The 27622-nt window shown below is 40.4% G+C and overlaps 1 protein-coding gene across 1 annotated transcript in view; it reads left to right on the forward strand.

The window, feature by feature from the left end:
• Positions 1 to 11414: 11414 nt before the first annotated feature.
• The window catches only part of PLEKHG7 (pleckstrin homology and RhoGEF domain containing G7), a gene marked incomplete at its 5' end in the record, with an annotated part of 63006 nt that continues 46798 nt past the window's right edge, over positions 11415 to 27622 (forward strand). Inside the window, 3 exons of the mRNA XM_081058993.1 lie at positions 11415 to 11525; positions 23490 to 24233; positions 24736 to 24758. Coding sequence (XP_080915119.1) covers positions 11415 to 11525; positions 23490 to 24233; positions 24736 to 24758 — 878 coding nt within the window. The remainder of the gene's footprint in view (positions 11526 to 23489; positions 24234 to 24735; positions 24759 to 27622) is intronic.

The raw sequence follows: 27622 nt of genomic DNA on the forward strand, positions 1-27622 counted from the left end.
ACTCCCTCTCTCCCATTTGTTCAAATGTGACTCATACTCTGAAAAGCTCATGAACACATTTTGCACTGGAAAGGAGTGGATAAGAATTGTCTGTAAATTAACCCTACTATAAAAAGGCAATTAACCAGTCTTCCATAGTAAGTCTGAGAGATGGTCACCACTACGAATAAAGAATAGTGTATTCCTATTCTCATACACATACACACACATACACACACACACACACACACACACACACACACACACACACACTCCCTTTCCTCAAAGTACCTATATTTTTCCCAATTAATATTTAAACAGTGATAAGGATTTGGATGTCAGGGTATTATAGTTGATTACTGTGGTGATGCTTGAGATCTCCTGAAATACAAATGATGTTCCAAAGCTAAACAGATTCTGTAATGCCTATAGCAACACAACATTAGCTTCCCCAGAGGAGAAACAGGTAGAATATCCAGATTCATAAGCAAATGAGGCTCTGACTTTCATGTGTTAGGGATCTCATTTGCATATTCCAGAAACAAGCACTGTGTACAACACTGAGGCCAGATTGACCCTTTCCTCACAACGCTTCCACTCTGTGCACTTTCAGTCTTGTTGGAGATACCTATGCAAATGAGGTAGAAGAGCAGACAACCAGGTTATCGTTTATAAGGAGACAACACAGTGCAGATACCTCTGGTGCTTGCTTAGCACGGCTGCTAAGTGAGGGACTGGGAGCCAGGGATCTACGAGGTTCTGTCAGCTCTGCCCTTGCTCTGCTGCACACCAAGGAGAACAAAGAGATGAAGCCTGGCCATCTCCAATAGGACTTTGTAACCCCAGAGAGCTAGAACCCCTTATGGTTAGCCTGGCTTTGTCCACTTCTCTGTGGGCTCAAACGGCTGTTCAAAACCTGGAACCCAGGCCTGACATTCAAAGCATATGAACAGGGAGTCAACAAACCCAAAAGATCAGAGGCTGTCATAAAAGGTCCACGTGCGGGCAACTCTGAACATGATAAGGGCCTGCCCTGATTGTCCCATAGTCCTCATAGAAGTTTCTGATTTCATCCTGCTCCCCTGAACACTCCTTGGACCAGAATGGAATTCCAGACAATTCTAGGATCAGACTGTCACCATGATGACGTGCTCGAGTCTTCTCACTCCAGCCCTCCCTGGAAAGTTGTAGATAAAGGCTCAGAACCAAGGGCCACATGCAGAATAGCAAGATGATTAAGGGGCTCCAGACTCAGAGGAGCTGGGTTCAAATCCTACATCCACTCTTTGCTGCGTGACCTTAGGCATGTAACTCAACTTCTTTAGGTTTCAGATACACCCAGTAAAACAGGGACGATAAGAGTACTAATTTCATAGAGTTCATATAGAATTAACTGGGATAATTTTGTGCAAAAACTGGGACAATTTTAAGCAAAGTGTCCAGGACAAAATAAGTGTTCAGTAAATGTTTCCAAACCCCACTTGAAAGTTATCTGTTCTCTGACAATAGAGATTATTTTGACTGAAGGAAAAATAAATACCCAGGTATAACAAGGATCGTAAAAACAAGCCTATTCTCAATGTCCACTCCAGAATCACGCATGTCAAGGACTATCGTGGGTGCAAGAAAAATGACAGGTTTTAGTTGACATTCGGCCTCCAAGAGAGATTCCCAAACAAGGAAGGAAAAAAGCCCCAATCTGTAAACTCTCAGGTCCTGTACCAGGTAGAGAAGGCGCTCGCCCTTTAAAAAGTAAGGAGCATCGGAGCAGTTCCAGGGACATAGGTCATGGGTAGAGCTTTGAGGTCCACACCACATTATCACTGAACTTCTCTGCTCACCCAGCGTAACCAGACTGTGTATCAAGCATTAATAGCTGATAAAGTACCAGGGTCCTAACTTTAAGAGCATAGCAAGAAAGTAAGAGTGTGCTGACCAGGTTTGAAGGCTTAAGAAAAAAAATTTCAATACTTTTAAAATAAAACCAATAACCTCACCGTTGTGAGATGACCAGTGGAACAGAGAGAAGTCAGGACCAAACTAAGACAACCAAGTCTTCCAGGGTGACGTCAAGAGGGCAGACAGCCTGACCAAGGTTAGGAAAAAACAGCTGAGTGACTGCAGCAGAAGAGGCCGGAGAAAACTGAAGAGAGAGACTCTGCACACAGAAGGCACTCAATGAATACTTGTCGAGTGCACAACTAAATTTCATTTTCACAGCAAGCCTATGAGTGAGAGCTGGTATCTTTCCATTTTGCAAATGTGATATCAGAGAGTCACTAAAAAAAAAAAAAAAAAGACTGCCGTTACATAACTATAAGAGAATATAGAAACTGTGGAAATCAAATCTAGATCACTTTTGAGTTCATACCTCTTTCTATCATTTGTACGTGCCCAATATATGAGATCAACAACATATCATTGTTTTCATTTTTTATCATTTATATTACATGATAAGATCTTTAAGATGAACAATATATATATGACATATGCCTTCCAGGAGCAAGTCATTTAGGAAATAAGACAAGTAACATAACTCTCTCTGGAAACCTAAATGATGTTGGCTTGAGCCACCTCCCAAGATTCAACACCTGTCCCAAGGTTTCTGCCAGTTCCATGGGTCATGGTGTGATCATGCCCAACTCAGGCTCTGGCTTTGCTGTCTGTGCTGACGCGACTTGGTACCACTGTAGCAGAAACATGAAACGCAACTCTGTCTTATATTTTCACACACACACCGAAAGACTTCTTTTAGTTGGATTTACTGAAGGTGTATGAAAGAGAAGTTAACATCTAGTGGTGCTTTCCACTTCAAATTGAACTATAAGTTCACGTTAGACATTAGATTTCTCTGCTCTTAAGATACCTTTTAGCCAACCAAGCATCTACGCACGTTGACTAGCCACTTCACCCCTGAGGAAACCCAGCCACAGCACACATCTGGCTGGCTTCTTTCTACACACACACACACACACACACACACACCACTCTCACTCCTCTCCCGTTTTTCTTCTCAAAAGTACACAGACGTTCATCTCATTGTCTCCTTTAGAGGAATATAATCATCACCTTCGTTCTCTTGGCTCCTGCTGAAGCCAGCACCATCTTTTCCTACAAGCATCTTATCAATATATCAATGTGTTTTCCTCCCTGAGAGTTATCCCAGTGCCAGCTGTTAAAATAATCCACTAATTACGTCGCGACAACTGTATTATTACAAGGCTGAGCTGATAAACCCAAAAAGATAGAATAAAGTTTTTAGATAGAAAGAAAAGGATTACTTCCAGTTATAGATATTGATAAAATCTTAAGTGAGGAGGTTAGATTTAAGAAGGGCATTCTCGGCAAAAGCGACAACATGAGCAAAGAAGATGTGCAGTTATGTCTGGGAAAGATGCTTGTTCCTGGACCCAGGATTAAAGGGATAGGAATTGGAATGGGGGGTTGAGGGGGAGAGAAAAGATTGGGAAAACAAGCTGGAGCCAGGGTGTGAGGGGTCTGAAGAGATCTCGGTTTCATTCTGTAGGAAGTGAGAAGCTTTTTTTGAGCAGGAAATTATTATATAATCTCGGTATAGAGATGAGACATAGAGAAGGTCAATTATCAACATAGAAACAATGCTCCTCAAGAGCAAAAAAGTGTGTGAAGAACGAAGAAAGACCATAGAGTTCAGGTACAAGGTCTCACCTATCCATTTCCTTGACTCTTTAGGAAGCTCCTGTACTGTGACATGACCGGAAGGTAGAAAGCAGGGAAAAGGAAGAGCACTTTCTCATGGCCGCGGCTGGAAAGAGAAGTGACAAACTGGTTAGATCCCCATAAACCTCAGCACAGCCAGGTGATATCAGAGCCAACAATTCTGATCACTTACTAATTAAGATTTTACCACTGATAGTTTTTCTCCAATTTGAAATAGAAAAGGGGATCTCACCCGTGCGACACTCCTCCTAACTGTGAACAAAATATGTACGAGCTCTGCCTTCCAGGAGTATCTCATTTAGGAAATAAAACAAGACAAATGCACAAATAAATACCTCCTGCAACCTAAATGGGGTCGGCGTGAGCCGCTTTCCAAGGGAGAACACATAGGGAGGGAGTGTAGTCTGGCTATTTGTACATACACTTTGGAGTTAGACAGATTTGGGATTAAACCTAGTTCTGCAATTTCCTAGCCAAGTGACCTTGAATAAATCAATTAACCTCTTCATGAGGAACAAATAAAATACAATTGCAGCCCAAATTAAGTGTGTGAGCCTCTGTCAAACGAATTCAAACAGATAATGTACTGAAAGTGCCTGGCACAAGTTAACTGCTCGATAAATACAAGCTGTCATCATCCTCATCATCCTCGTCTTACTCCACGATGCTGGGGGATGTACTGAAATGCTATGTCTGCTGCCCGTTGTGCTCCCTGGTCCGCAGGAGCCCGTAAATCACCTCAGGATGCTGTCTCTTCCTGGCCTTGGCCACTGACGCCAGATGCCTGACCCCACCTGTGTTAAAGTTTCCCAGGCAGCACAACCCTTCTGTCCAGTCACCACCTCATACCTATGTTCCTCCCCAACATACTATGTGCATATTCAACTCCAAGTTTTACTGAAAAGCCCTACTACCTCCTGTCTGCTTGGCCAAATCCCAATTCTGCTGTAAATAGGAACGAGGCCAGATGCTGAGAGGAAGGAGCTAAAGGGGACCCCGGCCTACCTTCAGGGGGCCTACCAATTAGCAGTGACATTGTCGTTCACCTTATTGCCTCCAAAGCCTGGGACAGAGTAAGAACTCTATGATTGTTGTCATTATTGTTTACGTAACTACGTAAATGTTTGTTAAACTGAACTGGTAAATTCACACGTTAACTTCATTACAACTTTAGCTCTAATATGGAACTCTTTTGTAACACTGGAGCATCATGAAAAGGGTAAGGCAGATACACAAATAATGAATTAAACATGATTTAAATAGGCTTTTCCTGGTATATGTTAGGGGTATGATTTGATTCGGAAGTGCTGTGGCTAATGAGCCAAATATTAGAATCAGAACAAACTGCAGTAAGCTTATTGGAGCCAAATCTCAGAGATAATGAAAGAAATAGGGGAGCAAGATCAAATTTAAAAAGATCAAGTGAATCCACAAAATAAATAAATAATAAACATTAATAATAAAAATTTCATAAATAAATCCATAAATTATAGATATTTATGACTGCACACTCATTTTGCTTCTCACACACCAAAAGCCTCTACTTCTCACTATTTTTTTAGCTCAGCAGGTTCTATGGACTTACACAGGAGTGGCTACTCAGAGGATGCTCTAGTTCAGATTAGAATGATCCTTTTTTGTTACTCAGACCGCCGCATGTCATAAAATTTTTAAAAAATGTTCAAAGACAAAGATGCCAGGACAAATTTTGCCATTCAGTTCTTTGGTATCACAGATAATGGTTATAAGGTCCTTAGATGTCTTGCCTTCACCTGAAACAAGTAAGAACGAGAATTCCTGAAACATTAACCTACGAAGGAGTCAGTCATGAAACACAAATAGTGGTTTCATCTTCTTCATCATCACGTTGAGTGGATTTATAAGAAGAGTCTGGCCAGTGATGGGCTTTGGGGAGGGCACTGCATCGGAAGTCAGGATTCCTGGATTTTAATGCCAGCCTCATCCCAGAAACAAAATCATCTTGGGTAAATTATTCAATCTCTCTGGGCTTTGTTTGTGTGACTGAAAAATGAAGGGATTTGGGCTGGTGACTCTGTACATTCCTCCCAGTTTATGATTCTCTGTTTTCTGGGGAGCCTAAGAAGTTAGTTCCCCTGAAAAGATTGTGGCAGGAGGAGCAGATATGGTCACCATCCATATTTTCTGTGGCTTTCTCTTTGTTCTCTGCTAGTTGGACATTTCTGAGACTGATTTTGCTGCCACAGGAACCATGGGAAAGGAAGGAAGCACTCATGGGAGTTTTGAACAAGGGCATCTAACAGCTTAAAACCAAAAATGTGAAAAAAAATATGTAAGTCCAGGATAACACAGCCACAGACCTTCTAATGAGATAATTGTGTCTGAAAAACAATGGAGTAAAACTACAGTGAGAATCAAGGAAAACTTGTAGGAACAATGAGTGGAGGATGCTTGTATTTCCCTAATCTCTGGTTAGTACTAATATCAGGAAAGAATCATTAGAATCAAAACTTAGCAAAAGCTAGTTTTACTCTATGAATATTCTGAATGAAATTGCTTTTACATCTTCCCACAAATTCCAAAATACATAGTTCTGCAAATGAGAAAGTGTGATAAAAATCAAACTGATGATTAAATATTGGTCTTTAAATATTTTAAAATCTAATCATTTGGAGGAATATCAAGAGTTCATTTGAAATAATACTGGAAATAAATAACATGAAGATCTGTCCTGATAAATATCAACACACTATTCATATTTTCTTCACAGCATGGCTTTAAATGAGAGCTATGTCTGGTAGCAAAAGGTCACTGTAGTACATTTGCTTTTCAGTGTGAACAGGTTTGTTACATATGCCAGACACCATTACTGTGCCTTCTAACTTATAACTTCTAGTGTCCTTCTTCTCACACACGTTTATAGTATGACAGAAGTCAGATAGACTTGAATTGAACTATAGCTCTGCCACTTATTAGCTGAGAGCTGAGTGAACAATGTACTTTACCCCTTGGAACTTCAATTTCTGTGTCTGTTAAACAAGGATATCATAATGTCACCCACATGGAGTTTTTGAGAAAAGCCTTAGGACAACACCAAAAACATAATATAATAAATTGGTTTTATCTTGTTGTTATTGTTTTATGATCTACATGTGTATGGTCCTGGGAGATTAAAAAAATAAGTGTCAAAACTTGTTTGTGTATCCTTTTGTTTGTGAGTTCCATGTAACATGCAAAGGCTTAAATATGTGGGCCCTGTATGAATTCAGAGTAGGGATGGTTGGGGAAAGTTGCTATGAATTACTGTGGCCAAGACATCTCTTTTATCCAGGTAGGATATAGTAGTAGCAGTAAGCCATCATTCCAGCTGCAATACTAGAAAAATTGAAAAGATCTTCCTATGTGAACTAAGATTATTAACAATTTTCTTCTCTGGGGATATGTGCTAAATTTGGTATGAGCTGAGAACTGGCTTGACATAGACAGAGGAACACTGCGAGGGGCCAGGAAAAGCCAGGAATCTTTTGATAGCTGCACATGTTGGTGTGACAGATGAAATCCAGAGGAGCCCCAAATGCATGACCATTTTTCCCATAAGGCATTTACTAAGTGCTGAGGGAGCAAGAAGCTGAGGTGGGCTGGAAAGACTGAATAAAATCTCCCACAGTCTTACAGTGCTTAGGCAACAAAATTCCACTAGAAAAAGTGCTCTGTAATGTAGATCTCCTTGAGACACCTAACAGAGATGGACTGAATTTATACAAAGCTGCTACCCAGCCCTTACATAGGTAAAAATCTGATTAGGTTGAGGTGAGTAACATTTCAATCTAGCTGCCAAACAGAGGGAAGGTCAAGAACTCCCTACCAATAATATCACTTCTTTTATATATAACATATGTGACACTCAATCAAAAACAACAAAGCGTTTCAAAACCAAACATGAAAAAGTGGCTCAAAATCAAGGGAAAAAAGAGAGAATAGAATCAGGCCCACATATGATCCATATATTGAAGTTAGCAGACAAAAACTTTAACTATAATAAATGCAATAACTGTGTTCATGAAAATGGGAGACAAATTGAGAAAATAGAAAAGAAGATAACACAGAACTATAATCTATAAAAAAATAAAAATGGAAGTTCTAGAACTGAGCAAATAAAACATCTGAAACTGAGAACTCAAGGATGAGTTTGACAGTAGGCCAGAATTTGAAGAAGAATTAGTGAAATAAAAGATAGGTCAATGAAAAATGTCCAAACTGAAGCCCTAATGTTAAAAAAAAGGGGGCGAGGGCAGGGAGAGACGGAAATAACAGAACACAATATACAGCAGTCATGTGGGACATAGTCAAAACATATATAATTGAAGTCTGAGAAGGACCAGAGAGAGATAATGGAACAGGAACAACACTGGCAACAATCACACAATATCCTATGAGTCTTCTTTGTTGTTAATGTTATTAATTACATAACATACATTAATTTTTAATGTTAAAACAATGTTGTATTCTTAGAATAAGCTCCACTGCAGTAGAGCAGCAGCTCCCTAGTTAACTTAGCCATTTCCCTTTACAGCTCTTTCCTTCTTAGAGAAATCAGCACACTGGTATTGCGGTCCTTTGGCTGTGCCCTAAGCTGGGGGCCCTCATCTTCCACTGGGGACCTCCTCTATCCCGTTACTGCCACTCCTCATGACAGAAGAACCAGAACTGGGTCATACCCACAAGGTATCCTTTGTATAGAGAAGTTTCTTGTTGTCATGTTCCAGCTCTGAGACATGGCCCTCTGAATACCTACAAAGCAGTTCTTCATTTTTGGACAGCCCTGAGTGTTACAAGTTTTAATTTATTTAGGTCCACAATCTGCCTATATCTAAATTACAACCTAATTCTGGGATAAAGCTGTTCAGAATAAGTCTGCTATTATAAATTTCACACAATTCTTTAAGTATAGGTAGATAGTTTTCAATATCCCTAGTTATCTCTTATAAAAGCTAAATATCTCCATTTCTGTTGACTGTATCTTACTTTGTGTTGATTGGGACTCTTTTGGTTACCTGTGATAGAAACCTAGCTCATGCTAGCTGTAAATGGGAGAATTTATCACTTAGCTGGGAAATGTAAGGGATTAGAACTTGTTTCAGGTATCCATATGCTTTACTTTCCTTGAGTTGTCTTCACGTTGGAGGAGGTTCTCCTGCATGGTACCAAATGTGGCCATGAGCAAATCACAGTAGACATCATCTTCAAGGAATGTGATTGAAGAGCCAGGAGCGCCTGCTTCTTTGAATTCCAGCAAAAGTCTTGATTGACCTGAATTGTAATGTCTGCCAACTCCTAACCAATCGTATATGGGCCAGAGTGATAAAGTATTCTGATTGACCTGAACTAGTTCTGTGTTGAGAGACAGAGGGAGGGAAAATCAGCTCCACTGGAACCACAGGAAAAAGGATTCAAGCACTAGAAGAAGAGGTGGAGGAAAATCTCTCTTTGTCTAGCAATGTCCTGCTACAAATTGCGTGACAGTGATAGCAACAGAAACATGATTACATTTTAAAAATTTGCACAATGGTATGTAAACTTTCAAAATGTAAAATTTTGAAATACATCATGTATATTATTTATATATATTTCTCTCTATCCCCTGGTTTCTGATATAGAACTCTTAAAACATAATTGTTTTAAGCAGTAGGGGTGCTGGGACCATCTTTTTGGGGGACTAACTAATATTTGGTTCTCAACCCCATTTCCTAACGTGGAACTCCTAAATTCCTTGGAATTTCCTGGGCAGTAAGGGTGTCTTTTGTTCTAACAAGGTGACTCTTACTGGGCTCCTGAATAATTCCTGGATGGGGGCTGGTCAGTGGAAAGGCCAAGCCATTATTAGAAGCTTAGAACATTCAAGCCCACCCCCTATCCTCCAGAGGAGGGTTGATATTGAGCTAATAACCAGCTAGATATTGAGCTAATAACTGATCATGCCTATGTGACGAATCCTCCATAAAAACCCTAAAGTGGGGGTTTGGAGTGCTTCTGAGTTGGTGAACAGGAGAGTAGTGCACCCCAGTTCCACAGAGACAGAACTTCCTGTGCGCAAGGCCCTTCTGGACCTCAAGCTATGTATCTCCTCATCTGGCTGTTCATCTGCATCCTTTATTACATGTAAAAATGATTCCCTGAGTTCTGTGAGCTATTCTAGCAAATTATTGAACTTGAAGAAGGGGTTGTAAAAACCTCAGTTTAGAGCCAATTGGTCAGAAGCACAAGTAACAGTTTAGGACTCACAATTGGCATCTGAAGTAGGGGCAGTCTTGTGGGACTGAGCACTAAACTTGTGGGGTCTGACACTAATTTCAGGGGTAGACAGTGTCGGAGCTGAATTGAGTTGCAGGACACCTAGCAGGTGTCAGAGAATTGGTCAGAGTTTAAAAAACCACACATCTGGTGACAGAAGTGTTGGTATGAGTAGTAGTAGTAGTAGTAGTAGTAGTAGTAGTAGTAGTAGTAAGGAAGACGGAGAGTTTTCCCTGTACAAAATTGTTTTTCCACCTTTTAAAATAATAAATACACATTCCATATGCACACAGTGGAAGCACACACCAAGAAGTCTGGAAGGATACACACCAAACTTTTAAAAATAGCTACTTCTAAATTCTGGAGTGGTGTAGATTTTTATTTTTTACTCTGTTGCATTTGTTTGTACTTTTTTGGTTGTTTTACAAAGAGTATATGATGATCTTAAAATTAAAAAAAATAAAGTCCAATAACCTGATTATTTTTTTCTTTTTAGTAACACTTGTTTTATAAGAAACATGATTGCTGTAAAAAAAAAAAAAAAGAATTAAGCATAGAGAAAAACATTAAAATCATCCATCCCCACCATTCAATGACAATCACTATTAGTATGTTGGTGATTATTCATCCAAAATTTTCGAAGCATATATTTTTTTATTTACAAATTTTATTTATAAAATATTTTATTTACAAAAGGTGCTCATACTAACACTATTGATTTGTTACCTTTTTTTTCTTCGAATCATACAGTATAGGTTTTCACAATTCTTTGGTCTTTTCTTTACCTATCAAGGTAAATGTTTTTCATACATCCTTACAGTATTTTTTTTAACCTAAATATATCTTGACCTGATAATATGAAGTGAGATAAAGATGTGAGAGAACAACTACTCTCTTGGAGAGACTATAAATTGGAATGGCTACCATGGAGGAACGTTTAGCAATATCTACTAAAGCTGAAAATGCCTGTTCCCAATGTCCCAGCAATTCTACGAAACACGCATGTGCACAAAGAGTCCGGCTACAAGTGTTTTCATTGCAACACATTTCATAATAGTAAACTCTTAGAACCCACCGAAAAGACTATCAGTAAGAAAATGAATAAATAAAATGATAGTCATAAATAAGATGAATACTGTCCAGCACTTCATTTGTTTACTTATTTATTCAACGAATAATTATTCGTTAACTACTGTGAGCCAAGCTCCATTCTCGGGACTCATGAATAAAGCACCAATTCCTGCCCTTGTCAAACCTATCTCCTAATAAATTGAGACAAAAATAAAAACAGGAAGTATAATTAATACTATTTAGTATATTAGAAAAAAATAACTGCTGTGGGAAAAACAGTCGAGTGGGGGAGGCTTTGCGATGTTAAACGGTATAGTCTGAGTGTTGTGGAGCCCTTATGAGAAGTGGCGTTAGACCAAGGGCTTGGAATATGTGGGGCAGGCAGCCATATGCGTATGAATGGAACAGCCGCCCAAACAGAGGAAACAGCAAGCGCAAAAGGCCCTAAGGTGGACGAACAGCTAACATGTTCAAGGCGCAGCAAGAAGCCCCGGGGGGCAGGAGAGGTAACATGCAAGAAATGAGGACCTAGGCATAACAGATGGGCCCCCAGGCTATGTCAGGACTTGGGCACTTACTCTCAGAAGGAATGCATCAACATGCTCAAAAAATACTGTGGAGTGAAAAGCACAAGTTTTAAAACTTACAAAACAATACCTGCCACACATTGTTGTAAAAGGTTTTAAAGTACAGGGTAAACTCTGGGAATTGGGTGGGAAGTGAAGCATCAGGAGGGAAGTGCAAGAGGCCTTGTCTTAGTCCCTCAGGCTGCAGTAACTGAGTACCACAGACTGGGCGGCTTATAAACAACAGCAATTTCCTTCTCACCTTTCTGGAGGCTGAGAAGTCCAAGATGAAGGAGCTGGCAGATGTGGTGTCTGGTCCCACTTCCTAGTTCACAGCTGGCATCTTATCACTGTGCCCTCACATGGTCAAAGGGACGAGGGATCCCTATGGAGCCTCTTTTCTAGGAGCACCAATGTCACCGTAAGGGTCATGACCCAATCATCTCCCAAGTCTTCACATCCTAATACCGTCACCTTTGGCAGTTAGACTTCAACATATAAATGTTGGGGTGACATATCTAGTTCATAGCAGGGCTTAATACCAGTAATATTTTTTCACAGGACAACATATTTTTATATTACAAATCCAAAATGTATACATAAAATGTATAAATAAATACAAATGTATAAAATGTATAAATAAACACAGACATCCAAAATGTATAAATAAAATATTTGTATGCATACACACACATGTACACACACTGTTTCTAAAAATCTACAAGAAAACGCAAAATGTTAGCAGTTAGAAAGTGAGCACATGAAAAAATCTTGTTTTCTCTTTTGTATGATTTTTAAATGTTTTTAATATTTAAAATTAAAATAAAGACTAACTCAAATCTCTTTCAATGTAAATACTTCCTGGATTTCTCTCATTATTTCAATCAATGAGGAGTGTTGTCTTGTGTAATTTTGATTCATTTCTCTGTCACTGGCCACATCCTCTATCACTGTGGCATGCACAAGTCTGATAAACAGGACTTCTTGTCCATCCACAAACAGTGATAATAATGTTGATCAACACAGAGCAAAGGCGAAACCTGGGGCCCTACAGCCTGCCCTCCACACTTACCATCATGAGCTCTTTCAGGCTACAGTTGATCCCTGTTAAGCTACCAGACTCTAATTTAGCCCACACTTCCCCATCTTGCTCAGAAAGTTAGCAGAAGAATCTTTGTTAAAATTAGTGCATACTACATATAAAAATTACCCTTCTCTATGAAAAGCAGACAATAAGGATAAAAAGCGTTGGTTTTTCAGACAGGGCCACCTGGACCCAACAGACTCTCCACTGAGTTCATTTGATTGACCCTGTGAGATGCTGAGTCTTTAACCACACACAAAGGATACTCCTAAGGTTAAACAAAATGTATTGCCACAGAATACGGCAATCTCTGCCAAAACAACAACAGAAACCAACTAATTACAAGCGATTATTTATTTTCTAATGCATTATAATCAGCCTTCTACACTGATCGTCTCCCAGTAAATGCTGTCACCAGGCTGTCCCCCACAGAAATCAGTTTCTGATTATGATAATCCATTAAACAATAATCTGAGAAATATTCCTGCATATAAAGAAAATAAAAAATAAAATCAGGCAAAGTGCATGTTTACAAGTTTAAAGATGACTCCATCTTTATATAATGACTGTAGGTTGTATAAGAAATAGCATGTACTGTGCTTTGAAAAAAAAAACTTTACATCCACGCATAAGGTGACAATAATATGATCCTTCTCATAGTGTCCCTTTGCTTGAGAAAGATTCATGAGTGTCACTGGAGAAAATTGGATCCACTTTCCTTCCATTTAGAAATGATTCTGGCTTATGTATGTAACACACCATTTTTCCTCTCTTCCCTCCCCACTTCCTTTGCTATCCTCAGAAACATTTTCAGAAGAGCAGAATCTTTATGCCTCTTCATTTCTAGGGCTCCTGCTGCTTCTGCTTATTCACCACCTGAAGTCTTAATTCTCTGTTTGTAACACCACAATTGGCTACTGCGGAGATAATTTTGACATAATCATGCTAGAATTATGACTTGAGCACAGACGTTGTAGGGAAGTGGATGAAATCTAACCATGGGTCCTAAATCACAAAAAGAACCAGAAACAGGATAATGTTCAGCCAAATTATCTGCTCTAGCTTTACTACATTTAAAAATAAAATTCACAGGCTTGTTTTCCCTCCTATCAGGCTTTTAAAACTTATTTCCAGGGTCGTCATTGCACTCATTAACTTCTTCACAGTGAGAATTCTGACAAGGGCTGCAAACTCGGTCACTTCAAAAATGTCATCACTAAACATTGGTCGAGTTGAGCTGGATGAAACTTGCTAGGTAAATCAGCATCAGTTTTGGATTTCAGCCCAATTTAGAAATAAACTTCACACCTAAATCTTCTCTCCACACTTTCCAAGGTAGGCAATTTCCTGATGGTTCAATCAACATCAGAGCACATCGGTTCACAAGTCTAATGTTACTGTGAACCCCTGTTGAATGACAGAGTGAAGTTCAAAGCAGCCCACACTCAAATTATACAGAAGAAATAAACCCCACAATGTCTCTGTTTGGTGTGTGCAAATGCAGATGGGCTGGTACCTAGCCAGGGGCAGCCGAAGGGCTTGGGAAACCTTAGTTAGCTGTGCCTACTTTGTGGGTTTCTATGAGATGAAGTGGCTTGGTTTACTTCCACTTTTCCACACTGGCTTCTATCCCTCAGAAACACTAAAAACATTCTTCCGGCCAATCTGATGTTAAAGAGTAAAAGAAAGATATGGTGCAAGAGGTTGGGGACACAGCCTAGCTACACACCAATTCTAAAAAAACTAAATTACTATTGAAATGACTGTGGTGCACACAGCCTAATGTGACCCCCAAGTCACACTCTTGTGTAAACCTCTCCCTCTGAGTGTGGGTGGGACCTATATGCTTCTAACCTATAGAATATGGCAAAGGTGATGAGATTTCACTCCTAGGATTGTGCTACAATATAGCTATGAGACTCCATCTTACCAGGCTGGACAGAAAGACTATCCTGGTAGTCTTGAAGAAGCAAGTATGGTGTGAACTGTCTATGGGGAAGGAACTGCAGGTAGCCTCGAGGATCTGAGAGCCTCAGACTTACAACCATAAGGAACTGAATTCTTCCAACAATCACATTTAGAAGATCCTGAACCCCAGAAAGGAATGCAGCCCAGCCAGCTCCTTGACTATACCTTGGAAAACAGTGAGCAGAAGACTCAGAGAAGTGGTGCCCAGACTCCCAACCCACAGTAAATGGGAGATAACAAGTGTGTGTTGTTTGGAGCCAATAAATTTGTGATCATTTGTTATGCAGTAACAGAAAATTAATACATTGGCCGACAAAGTATTCTCTTGTAAACCAGCTGCATGACCACTGGAAATCAAGGGTTGGTGTCACCTGCAGACCGGAAATCTACAGGACTTAGTTAATTCTCTAGGTACAGTCTAAATGGTCCAGATCAAAGGAAGATGGTGAAAGCTGCCCTCTTCCTGAGGGCAATGTTTCTGGAAGATAAGAAGAGGAACTAATAAACTCCCCCACTGACCCCTCTGCATCAGTGAGAGTTTATTTGGACGCAGGCAAAGAGAGCATGACTCAGAGTGGCTTAACAATAAAGGAAACAATGATGAAAAAACATAAGTATAGAGGAATGTCTTCCTGGAGTCTGGAGAGGGCTTTTCAGCTACTCAATTGATATCACTAAAGCTCAGTTTTGTTTTGCTTTGTTTTTTTCTAGCTCCACAATCCCAGCCATGGTGTCAGATATATCCTAAGACTGGCTTCTCTATGCCTATTGTGTCAAGATGACGGCCAATGGTTCCCAGGGCTGCATGCCTCCTTTTTCACACCCATCTGGAGCGAGGTTTTGTCCCAGTATCATGTGGGAGACCCTGCTCGCTGAGCCATGTGTCGTGCGGGATGGCTTGCGGGGTCTCTGCTCCCGCTCCCCACATAAGAACGCAGGATATGGCTAGGCCAAAAAGGAACATCCATGGAGCCATAGGTAGGGGAGTCATACTACTATATTCTCGCTGGCGGCTGGGTTGGAAACACAGGAAGCAGGAGCCACACTGTTCGCAACCCCCACTGCTCCGCTTACAGGCTCAGCCACCATCTTCTTGCTAGCCCCCATTTTTCTGCTAGCGTAGCCATGGCAGTTATATTAGTGGCCAATGGCTCACTGGTTACAGCTGACGGCCAACTAGCCACAGCTGACAGCCGTCTACTACCTGAGCCAGCACCCCCCACGTGAGCCGAGAGCCTGGAAACTGCTCTCTGGGGTTCTGTCCCCACACCCAGTATCCCCAGCAAACTTCCCAAGAGTCACATTGTTTGGATTGGCCTACCTAACATGCCCATCTTAAAGGCCAATCCTCGCAGCCAGGGGATTGAAATGCATATTTGGCTTAGCAGAGGTCATGTGTTCCATCCTTCAAGCTGGGTATGGAATAAGCATGATGGAAACACATAAAATCTAAATGGAAATTACAACTCTTTGGAAAGGGGAGTGGGTCATGGATCCAGGGAGGCTAGTGACAGATGTCTACTAAAACCCTAATTCAAGGAGGTGAGGATGGTGCCGTCCCAAGACTCAGAAGGGAGGAGGGCATGAGGAACTCATCAGAAATGCCAGCCTTTAACACCTTTTTATTTCAGCTGATAAGTAACACTAGGGCTGCAGCAGCAGCGCGAGTGGGAACGCCTCACACTCTGTTCCTGGAAAAAGTCTCAGCAAGCAGGGAATCGGGCATGATGGGAGTTGTTCTATCCTGCATTTGTGTAATGGCACAAAACACCGGTGCTTGTTGTGATTGCAGCTGGGGCCTGAGATCCTCCTCCGTGCCCATTAACCTTCCAAATCACTGAGCAAGCAATCTGATGGTTCAATTATATTTTCCTCATTTCTTCTTTCAAAACAAATTGTATTTGAGGTATTTGTCATGAACCCACACACTGTCAGAACCCAGTCCAACCCTTCACAGGCCATAAATCAACACCCAGAAAGTAAACATATCTCTCTATGCGAATAGCAAATAAAATAACTACAGAGTCCAGTACAATAGTCTACAGGTTATAAGAATAAAGTAAAAACGTTTAAGATGGTTCAGTAGAGCTACATTTCTTTGAAATACAGATATTTCAAGAAATAGAAAAATTAGAAGTTATCTGATTCATGAGTTTTGACTTTAATTTTTAAACCACAAGTGTACTTCCTGTGCCTCAGTTCATAACCCACTAAATAATTTATATTTCTGCATGATTCCAGAACCTAGAGTCTGTCACCATAAAAAGGAAACATTTTGCCATAAAAAAAAGAATTGCACTGGAATAGTCCTATTTATCTTAAAAGTAAAATTGATGATAAAGCCATTATAGAAGCAGTTAAAAGCAATTTGGGCTCTGCAGACACTGGAACAAGTAAAATTGTAAATGATATCATGAAATTATTTTTGACCACAGAGAAGTTAAAACCAATGCAAATAATGTAGAAAGAAGATGAAATATCAGAGTCAAGGGACAATAGAGCTCCCTTAAAGAAAGAGAACCAATGAAAGAAAGGTAATTTTCAAATAATACAAAAAATATTCCATATTTGGGACAAATATTTTAAATAATTGAAGTGCACTTCAGATCTTAGGCAAAACCAAACCCACTTTGACAAATGCTGGTTAAACATTTCCAGTTCCAAATATAAAGAATCATTTTTTTAAAAAAAATAAAGACTACAGAAACAAAACCTATATAACATCAAAAAAAAAACCTATATAACATCACAAAGTTTTTAAAAAGGAAAGTGTAAAGTACCCACCAAAAGCAAATATTCTATTGGCCTCCTGTTTCAAGTAATGACTGAAAATTGTATAAAAATGTCTACAGACCTTTAAAGGAAAATACTGTGGTGCAAAAATTCCACATCCAACATTCATATGAGATAGCAAAATAAAGACATTGTTGGATATGAATTGGCTCAAAATGTATATGGCCTGGAAAACTTTCTTGCATAAATAACTCAAACATGTTGAGCTATAGTGATAGGCATTGAGATTAATCATTTTCCACATAGTTTCATTCGATTTTTATAACCCTCAAAGCTAAAAGGAAACTCAAAAATCATACCTCTTTTCAAACTCTAGTAAATATATTTTTCTAATTTGTCAATTCAAAGACCTATATTGGCCAACAAGTCATGTAAACAAGCAAAGCAAGATGTCATGTCAATACAGATATACTTTTTGAATTATCCTTTTTATTCAAGCAATGTATACATAAACAGAGAAGGGCACCTAGCATAAGTGTCCCACAGGTGTCCCAGGGAATGTATTTCCACAAAGACAGCACACCTAGGTGCCAGCGCCCCGATCTGGAAATTGCACTTACAAGCATCCCAGAAATAAAAACTCCCTCCCCCAAAATAAAAACCATCATCTTAACTTCAAACACTATAGATTAACTTTGCCCATTCTTGTTATTCACATAAATGGAATCGTACAGTCTGGCTTTTTCCCCTGAACGTTATGTTTGAGACTAGAGCAATTGTTCCTTTATTTTTTTTTTATTTTTTTTTTTTTTATAGTTAAATCACAGAGGACCAAGGGACTCACAGCCTCAAGGGACTGGAGCCCCTAATCGGGTCACCCTCGGTGTTCCTTTATTTTTATAGCTGAATATGTGGATGTATTTGTCTGTTGATTATAGACATCCTGTTGAAACGGGCATCGGGGTTGTTTACAGTTTGGGGCCATTATTTGCGGTGCTGTTAGAAGACATAAAACTCTTCAGGACAATGATAAATAGCAAACAACATTAGCGTGCATCAGTGAGACTGTAGGGTGTGGCAGAGAGTGCGCTGAGCAGGGCACTGCTTCTAAGACAGAAGCTTGTCCTCAGATCTAGTCCTTTGATATAGATATAGAAGTGTGGTAATAAGAAAGTAGTGTTGCCAGATTGCTTTTTTTTTTTTGAAACCTTGCCATCTAAGATTTTCTGAAAGATCTTCTAATTTTTAATGTGGGATTAGTTTGTTGTTGTTGTTTTAAGCTAAAGGGCCAATCAGAGCTCCACAGTTTGCAGCCTGAGATCTGGGTATTCATGACACACAAACAGCTTGTCAGGCTTTTAGACTTTGCGTGGGGCTCATCCCAGGCAGCCTTCTCACCAGCCAACCCTTCTAATGGAGTAACCCAGGCAGGAGGTAAAAAGCATGAGGAAAGCTGCCCCCTCTGCAGTATTGGAGAGAACATTTGAGAGTCAAACTGAGAGGAAGACCACCTGGGGTTTCAGAGAGTTTGTCTCAGGGTCTTAAAGAAGAAGCTGACCCTAGGAATTGCCTTTCCTCTAGAGTGTCCCTTCCCCATGCAAAAGGCCTCCCTGTCCCTCTTGTCCTTACAGATTGCAGTATATTTTTTTTCCTGATAATCCTTTGTGACCTCTGTAGACTTAATTTTCTTATTTAAGTTACAACCAGAGGTTGGAAATTTTTGGATGGGATTCAAATATCCCATTATCATTATTCCCCAGGAGAGACAGTTTTACAATCATGCATGCATGCATGAGGGGACTGGAAGATAAAGTACGACCTTCGTTCCACAAACCAAAAGCTAAAATACTTTTCTTTTTCCCCTAAAGTGACACAATTCATTTCTAGACAGCCTTGGCAGGAGCTCAGACTATTTTATGCTGGCTCCATGCTGGCAAAATAGAGAAATGCCCTTGATATTGTGTTTTTGGTTTGGTCACATTGATGGTGGACGCAGTGTGAAAGGAACAGATTGTCATTTTTCAATGTTCTAGGTAAATAATGTTCTAATAAGGCTAATGTGAGAGAATTAAAGACTAATACAAAGGGTATCACAAGGCTGAGGTCTATAAAGTAGTCCTTTTATTTTTTCCCCTAAGGCAGCAGTTCTCAAATTTTTAACACAGCTAAGAATCACCGGCAGGGCTTGTTAAAACAGACTTCTCACCCCATCCCCAGGATTTCAGACTCAGGTGGTGGGAGAGGTGATAATTTGTCCTTCAAACAAGTTCCCAAGTGATGCTGACATTGCTGGTCCAGGTACCCCACTTTGAGAACCACTGACCTAAAGAAGCCTTCCCAGCAAGTACATAATGATTCTAAGCAATGAAAACTTCAGTAAATTAGACTTAATTAGAATTCATTTGAATTTGTTTATGTAAAGAGTCTGTTGAAATATTTTTTAATACTGCATGCATTCTTGGGAATGTATGCAATATCTCCACCTACATACCAAATGAAGGTTCTTCAGGGTATTCCTCTAATGAGAATGCTGGTGAATATAAATGCCTTCCATTTGCATTTTAATTATTTGAAATTAATGCTCACAAACTTGTTCCAAGTAACAATGATCATTTTCTCTATTATTCAATGCTTATCAAAACATTCCACTAATTAAATAGATCTACACAAAATGTTTTAAGATGTGAGCAAAGTAAGGTCAAAAGGAATGATTCTCAAACAACCTTTGAGAAAATAAACAGAATAGAAACCTAGAACTGCCTCACTGAACTATCAGTGGTGATTACTGAATACCTGAAAGAGAAGTAAAAAGCCCCATTTGCATCATTTCTTATTGGACCTGCCATTGTTCGGTAGAAACAAATCACCTTTTTCTTAGGTGGTGACTCTGAACTTGCTTCCCTTTAGGCTTTTTCATAAACAAACAACTAGAAAAGTCTCTAAGGAGGGGAGAGGCTGGTTCCTCTTTTCAACTTGCATCAAGTTTGCCTGCTCACAGCCCAGAAGGGTCCATTGTTACAGGTTTGGAACCTGGTCTGCTGAGACCTCATCTGGTAGCTGGCTTCGTGGCTCTGCTGATTTCCTTGTCAGAAACCACCTGGACAATGTCACCTTCAGAGGCAGACCACGCCACAGGTATTAGAAGCCACCTTTAGCTACTCTCTGGGTTTCCTTTGCACTTTCCATTTGTTTGGATCCTGTTGCTATCAGCTTCTCTCGGTCCTGCCTTGCTGGATTCTCCACCACTAAAAGAATGGGTGAATCATTAACCTGTATGGTTTAATTTCCAGTACACTGAGATTGCTTCTCCATAGTGTGGCTGGTGTTTGCTGGGTTTTTACAGCTTGACAGACAAAAGACTGGTGAATTTTCTTTATAATGATCATTTATTGAGTTAGTCTTTTAGAAGACAGAAAAGGTAAGAGGTAGCCTGAATTCTTCTGGTAACTTTTGACTCTTTATCATATCCACAGGGGTATTTAGGGAGAGTCTCCCAGGAGCCTCTGCCATTATCTCATTTAATTCTTGCAAAGAGCCTATGAAGGAAGTACTTTGAAACCTTTTCAGAAATGCAGCCTGGAGGCTGATGGAAGTGGAGTGTCTTGTCCTAAATCACAGGCCAGCTGGCGGTGAGGTAGGCAGAGCTCAGGGTTGTCCAGATCCTGGGTGCTCTTCTCCCCACAAATCGCCCTGCTGTTATTTAAAGTTTCTCCAGTTCTACGGTGAGTGGTGTCAGCAGTTACTACGTATTAGCTTACTTCCAGTATTTGAGACACTGGCCAATAAATAATATTTAATAACCCTTAAGTCCCAGTGGACATCTTAACCTCCTACCAGCCACCAGACCCTTGAGTCAGGACTACTGGAAAGGAAATTCAAAGCAGTGTCCTAACCCCTCAAAGGAGGAGAAGGAAGGCAGGAAGACCGAGGGGAACCCAAGGACTAGAAATTCTGATGGAACTATTATGCAAGTGCCTATGGAAACACACTGAGTTCCTGGAAGGGTGTGGCTGCCTAGGACTCGGTCACCACTTTAAGGGAGAAATAAGGAAGTCCCCTGGGTGTGACGGTGTGTGAAAGTACCTGTAACTCCTGTCCGCAGCTAAGCCACCTGTTTATTGGGAGAATGAGGAACTGGCCCCTCTGGTTCAGACCCTGAAAAAAGACCTCATGTATCTGTTTTCACAAATGCTCAGAATGGGTCTTTTCATTCTTCTCCAGGGAAGCTGTATCAGCCTTTAAAGCAGCAGCCACAAATTATCAATCTAAAAACAAAACCAGCTCAACCCCACCTTCACTAAAATGTAAGTTTCTTAACTGGTATTTCATACACTCCCCTTGGCCCCCAAAGTAAGGGCACCTCGTTGCATTTTTGTCCCCCACACAAAGCTCTGTAATACTTGAGGCCTCAGCTCAAAATATTAAAACAAACCCAGCATTAAGAATTGCAAACCTTTTTTGTAGATAAGAGTTGAATAACTTTCGTTGGTATCTATGTAGTTCCTCCAACAGCTCTCCAATCTAAAATTCAGTACCTGTTAGTTTCATCTGGCCTTAAACCAGATAAGAGCCAGGGAGTAAATATAAGAGAACATGAAGTCCCCAAAGTCAATGTCTGAGCATTGTCATGACAAGGTAATAACATTAGGCTCCTCTTGCTTGCCGATAAGGTTTTTAAATCTAAGAGCCTATTACTTTTCTCAACACAGGCTTTTTGGACCCCTGTGCCTGAGACAGATTAGAAACAAATAAATTAAAGGGGAGAGTGGCTGCCTTAGTCAAATAGACAAACTATAAAGAGAAGTAATGAATAAAAATTAGGGAGTACATCAATGTGAGGTAAATTTAGTGTGGGGTAAATAATCATACGCTATAAAAACCTCCAACAAGCATTGCATTCCTCATAAAACTACATTAAATGTAGCAATAACCACTGTATTTCAGCTAGTACTATGCGTGATAATCAATATAAGAAGGCCAGGTCATCAAGACAAGCTTTATCGGTGTTCAGTGTTCTCTATTGTCAATTTCAGGAAGAAGTAAATAATACACAGTAGAAAAAGCTGTACTAAAAGGTGTTGTTGATGTAATTAAAATTCTATATCACTAAAAAGGTAAATTATTAGCAATCCTTAAAATTTGGTTCTCTGTGTTCATTCTTGAAGGGTTCCAGATTGCCGAGTTTCACTTTTGAATTCATAGACTTGCTAAAATTGTGTTGTTGGAGATCGCAGAATATGTGGTCAACTATTGAAGTTCTGTCCATAAACAGGCTATGCACAGTCTGAAACCACTTTCCACACAGCCTGTGGCGAGGGCAGATGGTTGTATAAGGTGTTTTATAGACCATACCGGTCAGTAAATTATCAAAGGTTGACTCTTATGCAACAAATGCCTTCCCACACGTAACTACTTTCTTCCTATGGGAAGCTATTAAATAATGGAACAGCAATGTGTCATTTCCATGTCACCATGAATCAAGTTGTTAAATGGTATAATCAGCTTTACTTGAACATGAGAAGAGCTTAACTGGGAGGTACGTTCAAGTCCTGCAGAACCCCTGTAATCATGAGAAGTAGTGTGTCTGCGCCACATCTGGGTTTTTCTATTCAAACCCCCATAGTTTTTCCAACACATGGGGATGGATAAAATCTAGAATGTTTTTTACCAAATACTTTACATTAATATGTTTGCAGGCATTTCTAACTCTGTAATTTAAATCTTGAGGGAAGGGGCCTTATTTTTATTGTTCTTACATCTTTACATCCCTGAAATACATACACCAAAGTATATATATATATACAGTGAGGAAAATTTAATGTATATTTGATTCTCTTAAAATGGAATAATCAAAAGATGATGGGCTAGGTGGCTTCCAAGAAGTCTCTTAGGTCATTAAAGTTTTTAAACCTTTTTTGTTTTGAATCTGGAAGGGATATCAAGTAAACAGTAAGCAAATTTCAACACACGGACTATTTAAATGAGAAGGCTGGATGCACTTATGTTAATTATATTCCAAGGGTAAAGGATATTAATGTTAACTGGGCTCTCTCTAACTGTCTCCTAGGATGAATTAGAAGTTTTATGTGAAATTCCAGACCCCTTCTTTCTCACCTCAGTCTCCCTCATTCGTGACATATTCCGCATTCTGTTCTGCTTCACTAAAGATGCAACAACCTGCCAGTAGTTATCCTCTGGAAAAGGATAAAGACATACCAAAGGAAGAGTGGCACTTGTGTGAGGAAACTGAGCAACCCCAGTGTGGTCCAGAGAATAGCAACTCTGAAGGTGTCCCCTGGAAACATCCAGGCCCGGGGCCTCTTAGCTGCATGAGGGAGCCGGAGTCATCCAGCCCAGAGGTGGAGCCCCAGAGCCTCAGGGCATCTCCTCGATGCCCCCTAAGGAGCCTGTCAAAGCAGTCCTGTGAGAACCAGGGGAATCTTCTCCACTTTGACCGGCAAGCCCCAGGCCGAATTTCCACCTCTCCCACGTTGAGGAGACTGAGGGGCAGGGGCTGTGGGACATCGCACTCCCTGCCTCAGCAAGAAACCCTGGAAGGACCCACGTGGGGCAGCTGGAAGAAGCCTGCAGGCTTCCCATGTTACCTTTCCAAGAGTCTACCTGGAAGCCCAAAGGATTCTTTGCACTCCTTATCACCCTGGGAACTCCACTCAAGATTGCCTCCACACCCCAAAAGGACCCTCAAGGCAGCTGATTCATTGGAGCCCCAGACAGGACCCACAGATGAGGATACCCTTCCTGTACTTCAGCCCCTTGATGAGGGGTCCCTTCCCCAGGCCTGTCTTCCAGAGAGAGGAGGCCACTCATTGCCCAGCCCCACTGCACGGCCCCCGAGGTATCAGGTAACACAGCTCAAAGCCTCCTGCCTCTCATTCAGTGGACTGAAAAGCAAAATGGCCCCAGGGTTTCCACATTACCCCAAAGGCCAGGAGCTCCTGTGATGGGAGACCATACAGGAAGTCACAGCAGAGGGGACACACGTTCTTTAGGATGGGCTGACTTTCACGTTAAAGGGGTGCAACAGTTTGAGGAAGAAGGAGAGTGAAACTCTTGTTCACTTACAGCTTGTGTATCCTTAAAAGGCTATTTTAGAAAGGGCCCATCAAGGTCAGTCTAGAGATGGTCTGTCGGGCATTGGATAGTAAAGGTAACCCTCTTTCAAATGCACACAATTTGAAGACAACCTGGTTTGGCTGGTTTAAAAGGAGAGAAAGAGCAAATTATTCAAATTTCTAATCTTTCTCTCTTCCCCCAAGCGTAAAACATTTTAGCTAGGGAAATTAATTACCTCTTTGGGGTAGATTTCAGCAAAACTAAAACATATACTTTTAAAATTTATTTCAGGGAGAAGAATTTCATCAATCCAGGTGTGTATGTATTTATTTTCTTCAGTGCTATGAAATCTGTGACTGTACTTTTACATCTATTTTTCTGTTCCAACATAGCAAACCTGATGGCTTATTAATCGGGGCATTTGTTTGACAGTCCCCCAAGTGACTCCTCACATTTATAAGTGAAAAAGTCTTACTGTCAAGAGTCTCCTTTAATAGCACAGCATTTGGCAGTGGCTTTTGGGGGCAGAGTTCGGCAGCCACATGCAGTCCTGGTTTTCATTTTTGAGTTGTCAATGAATTGGCCCTTTGGCTTAATTAATATCGCTTAGTAATAGCTTTTGTCAGGTGGAGAACATGAGAAGGACAGAAACATTCAACAGCTTTTCAAAGAGAAATTCAGAGGACAAGGATAAAAGAAACAAGACGTGCATTTTAAATCTAGGACAACCTTCAAAATGTCTATTATGACAGACTGCCTTTATCCAGAACGCATGTGCATTGTGTCACTTCAGAAACCAGCTCTGAGCTTTCAGAATGGTCCTCAGCTTGTGGCAACAGGTTTGTCATCCCTCCCAGGGATGAAGAGTTTCTCTGGCTGCAAGGGAAAGACTCATGCCCAATTTCATCCACCCAATTTGTAGAATTGGCAGGAAAGCCCTCACTTCATTTGGAAAGTCACAGAGGAATCCTCACGGAATTAGCCATTGTTTTATTATTGGACCTCAATCTTCAAGCAACAGTCTGGGTTCATACCAGGAAGATGAGGCCCATCTAGGTAATCTTTGTTGATTTCAATTCTAGTTGACCTAAATGTATGAACAAAGGTAGAGGATATTTACAAAGCCACAGGAAAATGTACATTATTGTGTTAGTGTATCGGTTACCTATTGCTAAATAACAAACCATCCTAAACATCAATAGCTTAAAATAACAACCAGTTATTGTTTCTTATCAATCTAACCATATTCTGAGAGTTGATCCAGGCTGCACTCAACTGGTAGCTCCACTCCACACATGCCTCATTCTTTTCATGGGACCAACAGTCTGCCCCAGGCATGTGTGTGTGTCTTATGGTGAAGGGAGACGTCCAACAGGACAAGCAGGAACATGCAAAGCCACTTGGAGCCTGGGCTCTGTATCTTGCCTAATTCTATTGGCCAAACCAAGTCACATGGCTAAACTCAGGCAGGCAATTATGTGTCACCAACAGTGGAAGAGCACTGAAATATTACATGGTAAATAGTATAGATATGAGGGTTGGTGAAGAATAGGGCTATTAATGCAAATCTTCCACAGGTGCAAACCAGAATAAAGCTCTAAAAACAAACCTAATTCAAATGTGTCAGGGAAAGTGAAAAAGAATAGTCTGAGCGAAAGATGATGATGTTGAATAGAGTCAATCATGCATAGTCTAGAAGGATATTTGGAATTTTGTGCCTTACCCAAAGAGCACTCAGTGCAAATGGATCCATTGAATGGATCAGATGGGTATAGGGTACATGTGAGATTTAGGTGGGAGTGGACTCCAACAGAACAATCAGAATGTTCAGCTATGAGAAGTTGGTAGGTTAGGCTCTGATAAAGGCAGTGTCGTTAGAAAGAAGTATCTCAGTTCAAGAGCTACTTAGGAGCTGCAATCACCTAGACTTGTGAATAGTAGACCATAAAGGGTGAGAAGAAAGATGTCAAGAATGAGCTCCCGAGCTTCTGGCTTGTACCACTGGGTGGCAAATGGTTCTATCTGCTGATCTAGGTAACCCTGGGTGGTGGAGGGGGATAAGGGTGGGTGGGGTGTAGGTCTTGATTTCAAGTTTGGACATGTTGAGTTTTAGGACTTATGGAATATCTGAGTGGAGGTTTTGAGGAGATACTTGATTGGAGGAGGCATCAGGAATGGAGGTATACATCGGAAGGTCTTTAATCAAGGAATGTTTTCCAGAGCAGGTGAAAGTCTGGGGCCAGTTTTCATTATAAGGTGGAGTTAGCAGACATAAAGGCTAAGTGATGATGGGACAGAGCAAGCCATTTGCAAAAGATGACCTGGAGGTAATTTTTATTGACATGCAGAATCTTTGGGAGGCAATAACAGAAATGGTCTTAGTAAATTCAAAGGAACATCTTGATTAAAGCACTTGAGGCATCAAAAACTCAATACGTCACAATCATACTACAAAATAGTGGATGGTTACAGAAAATCACAACAGGGAATTAGAATGCACATTTTGTATCTAGTGATGAGACTGAATTATTCAATATGGTTTCTCCAGGACTTAGTACAATACTTGGCATATAGAAAGCAAGGTTTGTTGAATGAATAAATGAAAGACTAAGTAACTACAATCTATGAATTAGTATACTAAACATTTATATATTACTACTAGAAGTAATTTTTTCACCAACCATAGACTTCTCAACCCACACTTTTTTAATCAAAAAGTTTCCCTTACGCATGAGTCTTTGGTAAACAGCTCACCATGTATAGCACCAAGATCCTGTTTATCTGTCTGTGCTCCCTCCCTCTCTTCATTGTCATGTCTCTGCAGTCTTTTCCACAGCAGCCATTGGTTCAAAGGGTTACTTCCTTCAGATAGCTCCTTACCAGGCTTAGCCACAGACTGTCAGGAAGAGCTCCATCTGAGCCCTGCTGTCCACCCAGGAGCTAGGGGTGCCACCTCAAAAAACTTATTTGAACTTAGCTAAGTTAGGACTTTAATGTACCTATTAAATGGTATATAAATCAGGGGCTAGAAAACTATGGTCTATGGCCCAAATTCAGCCCACCACTTGTTTTTGCAAATAAAGTTTTATTGATACACAGCCACACCCATTCATTTAAATACTGTCCATGGCTGCTTTTATGGCTGTGCAACAGGTGAGTTGAGTAGTCACTACAGAGG

The sequence above is a fragment of the Rhinolophus hipposideros genome, assembly GCF_964194185.1.
Source record: "Rhinolophus hipposideros genome assembly, chromosome: 9".
Lineage (NCBI taxonomy): Eukaryota > Metazoa > Chordata > Mammalia > Chiroptera > Rhinolophidae > Rhinolophus > Rhinolophus hipposideros.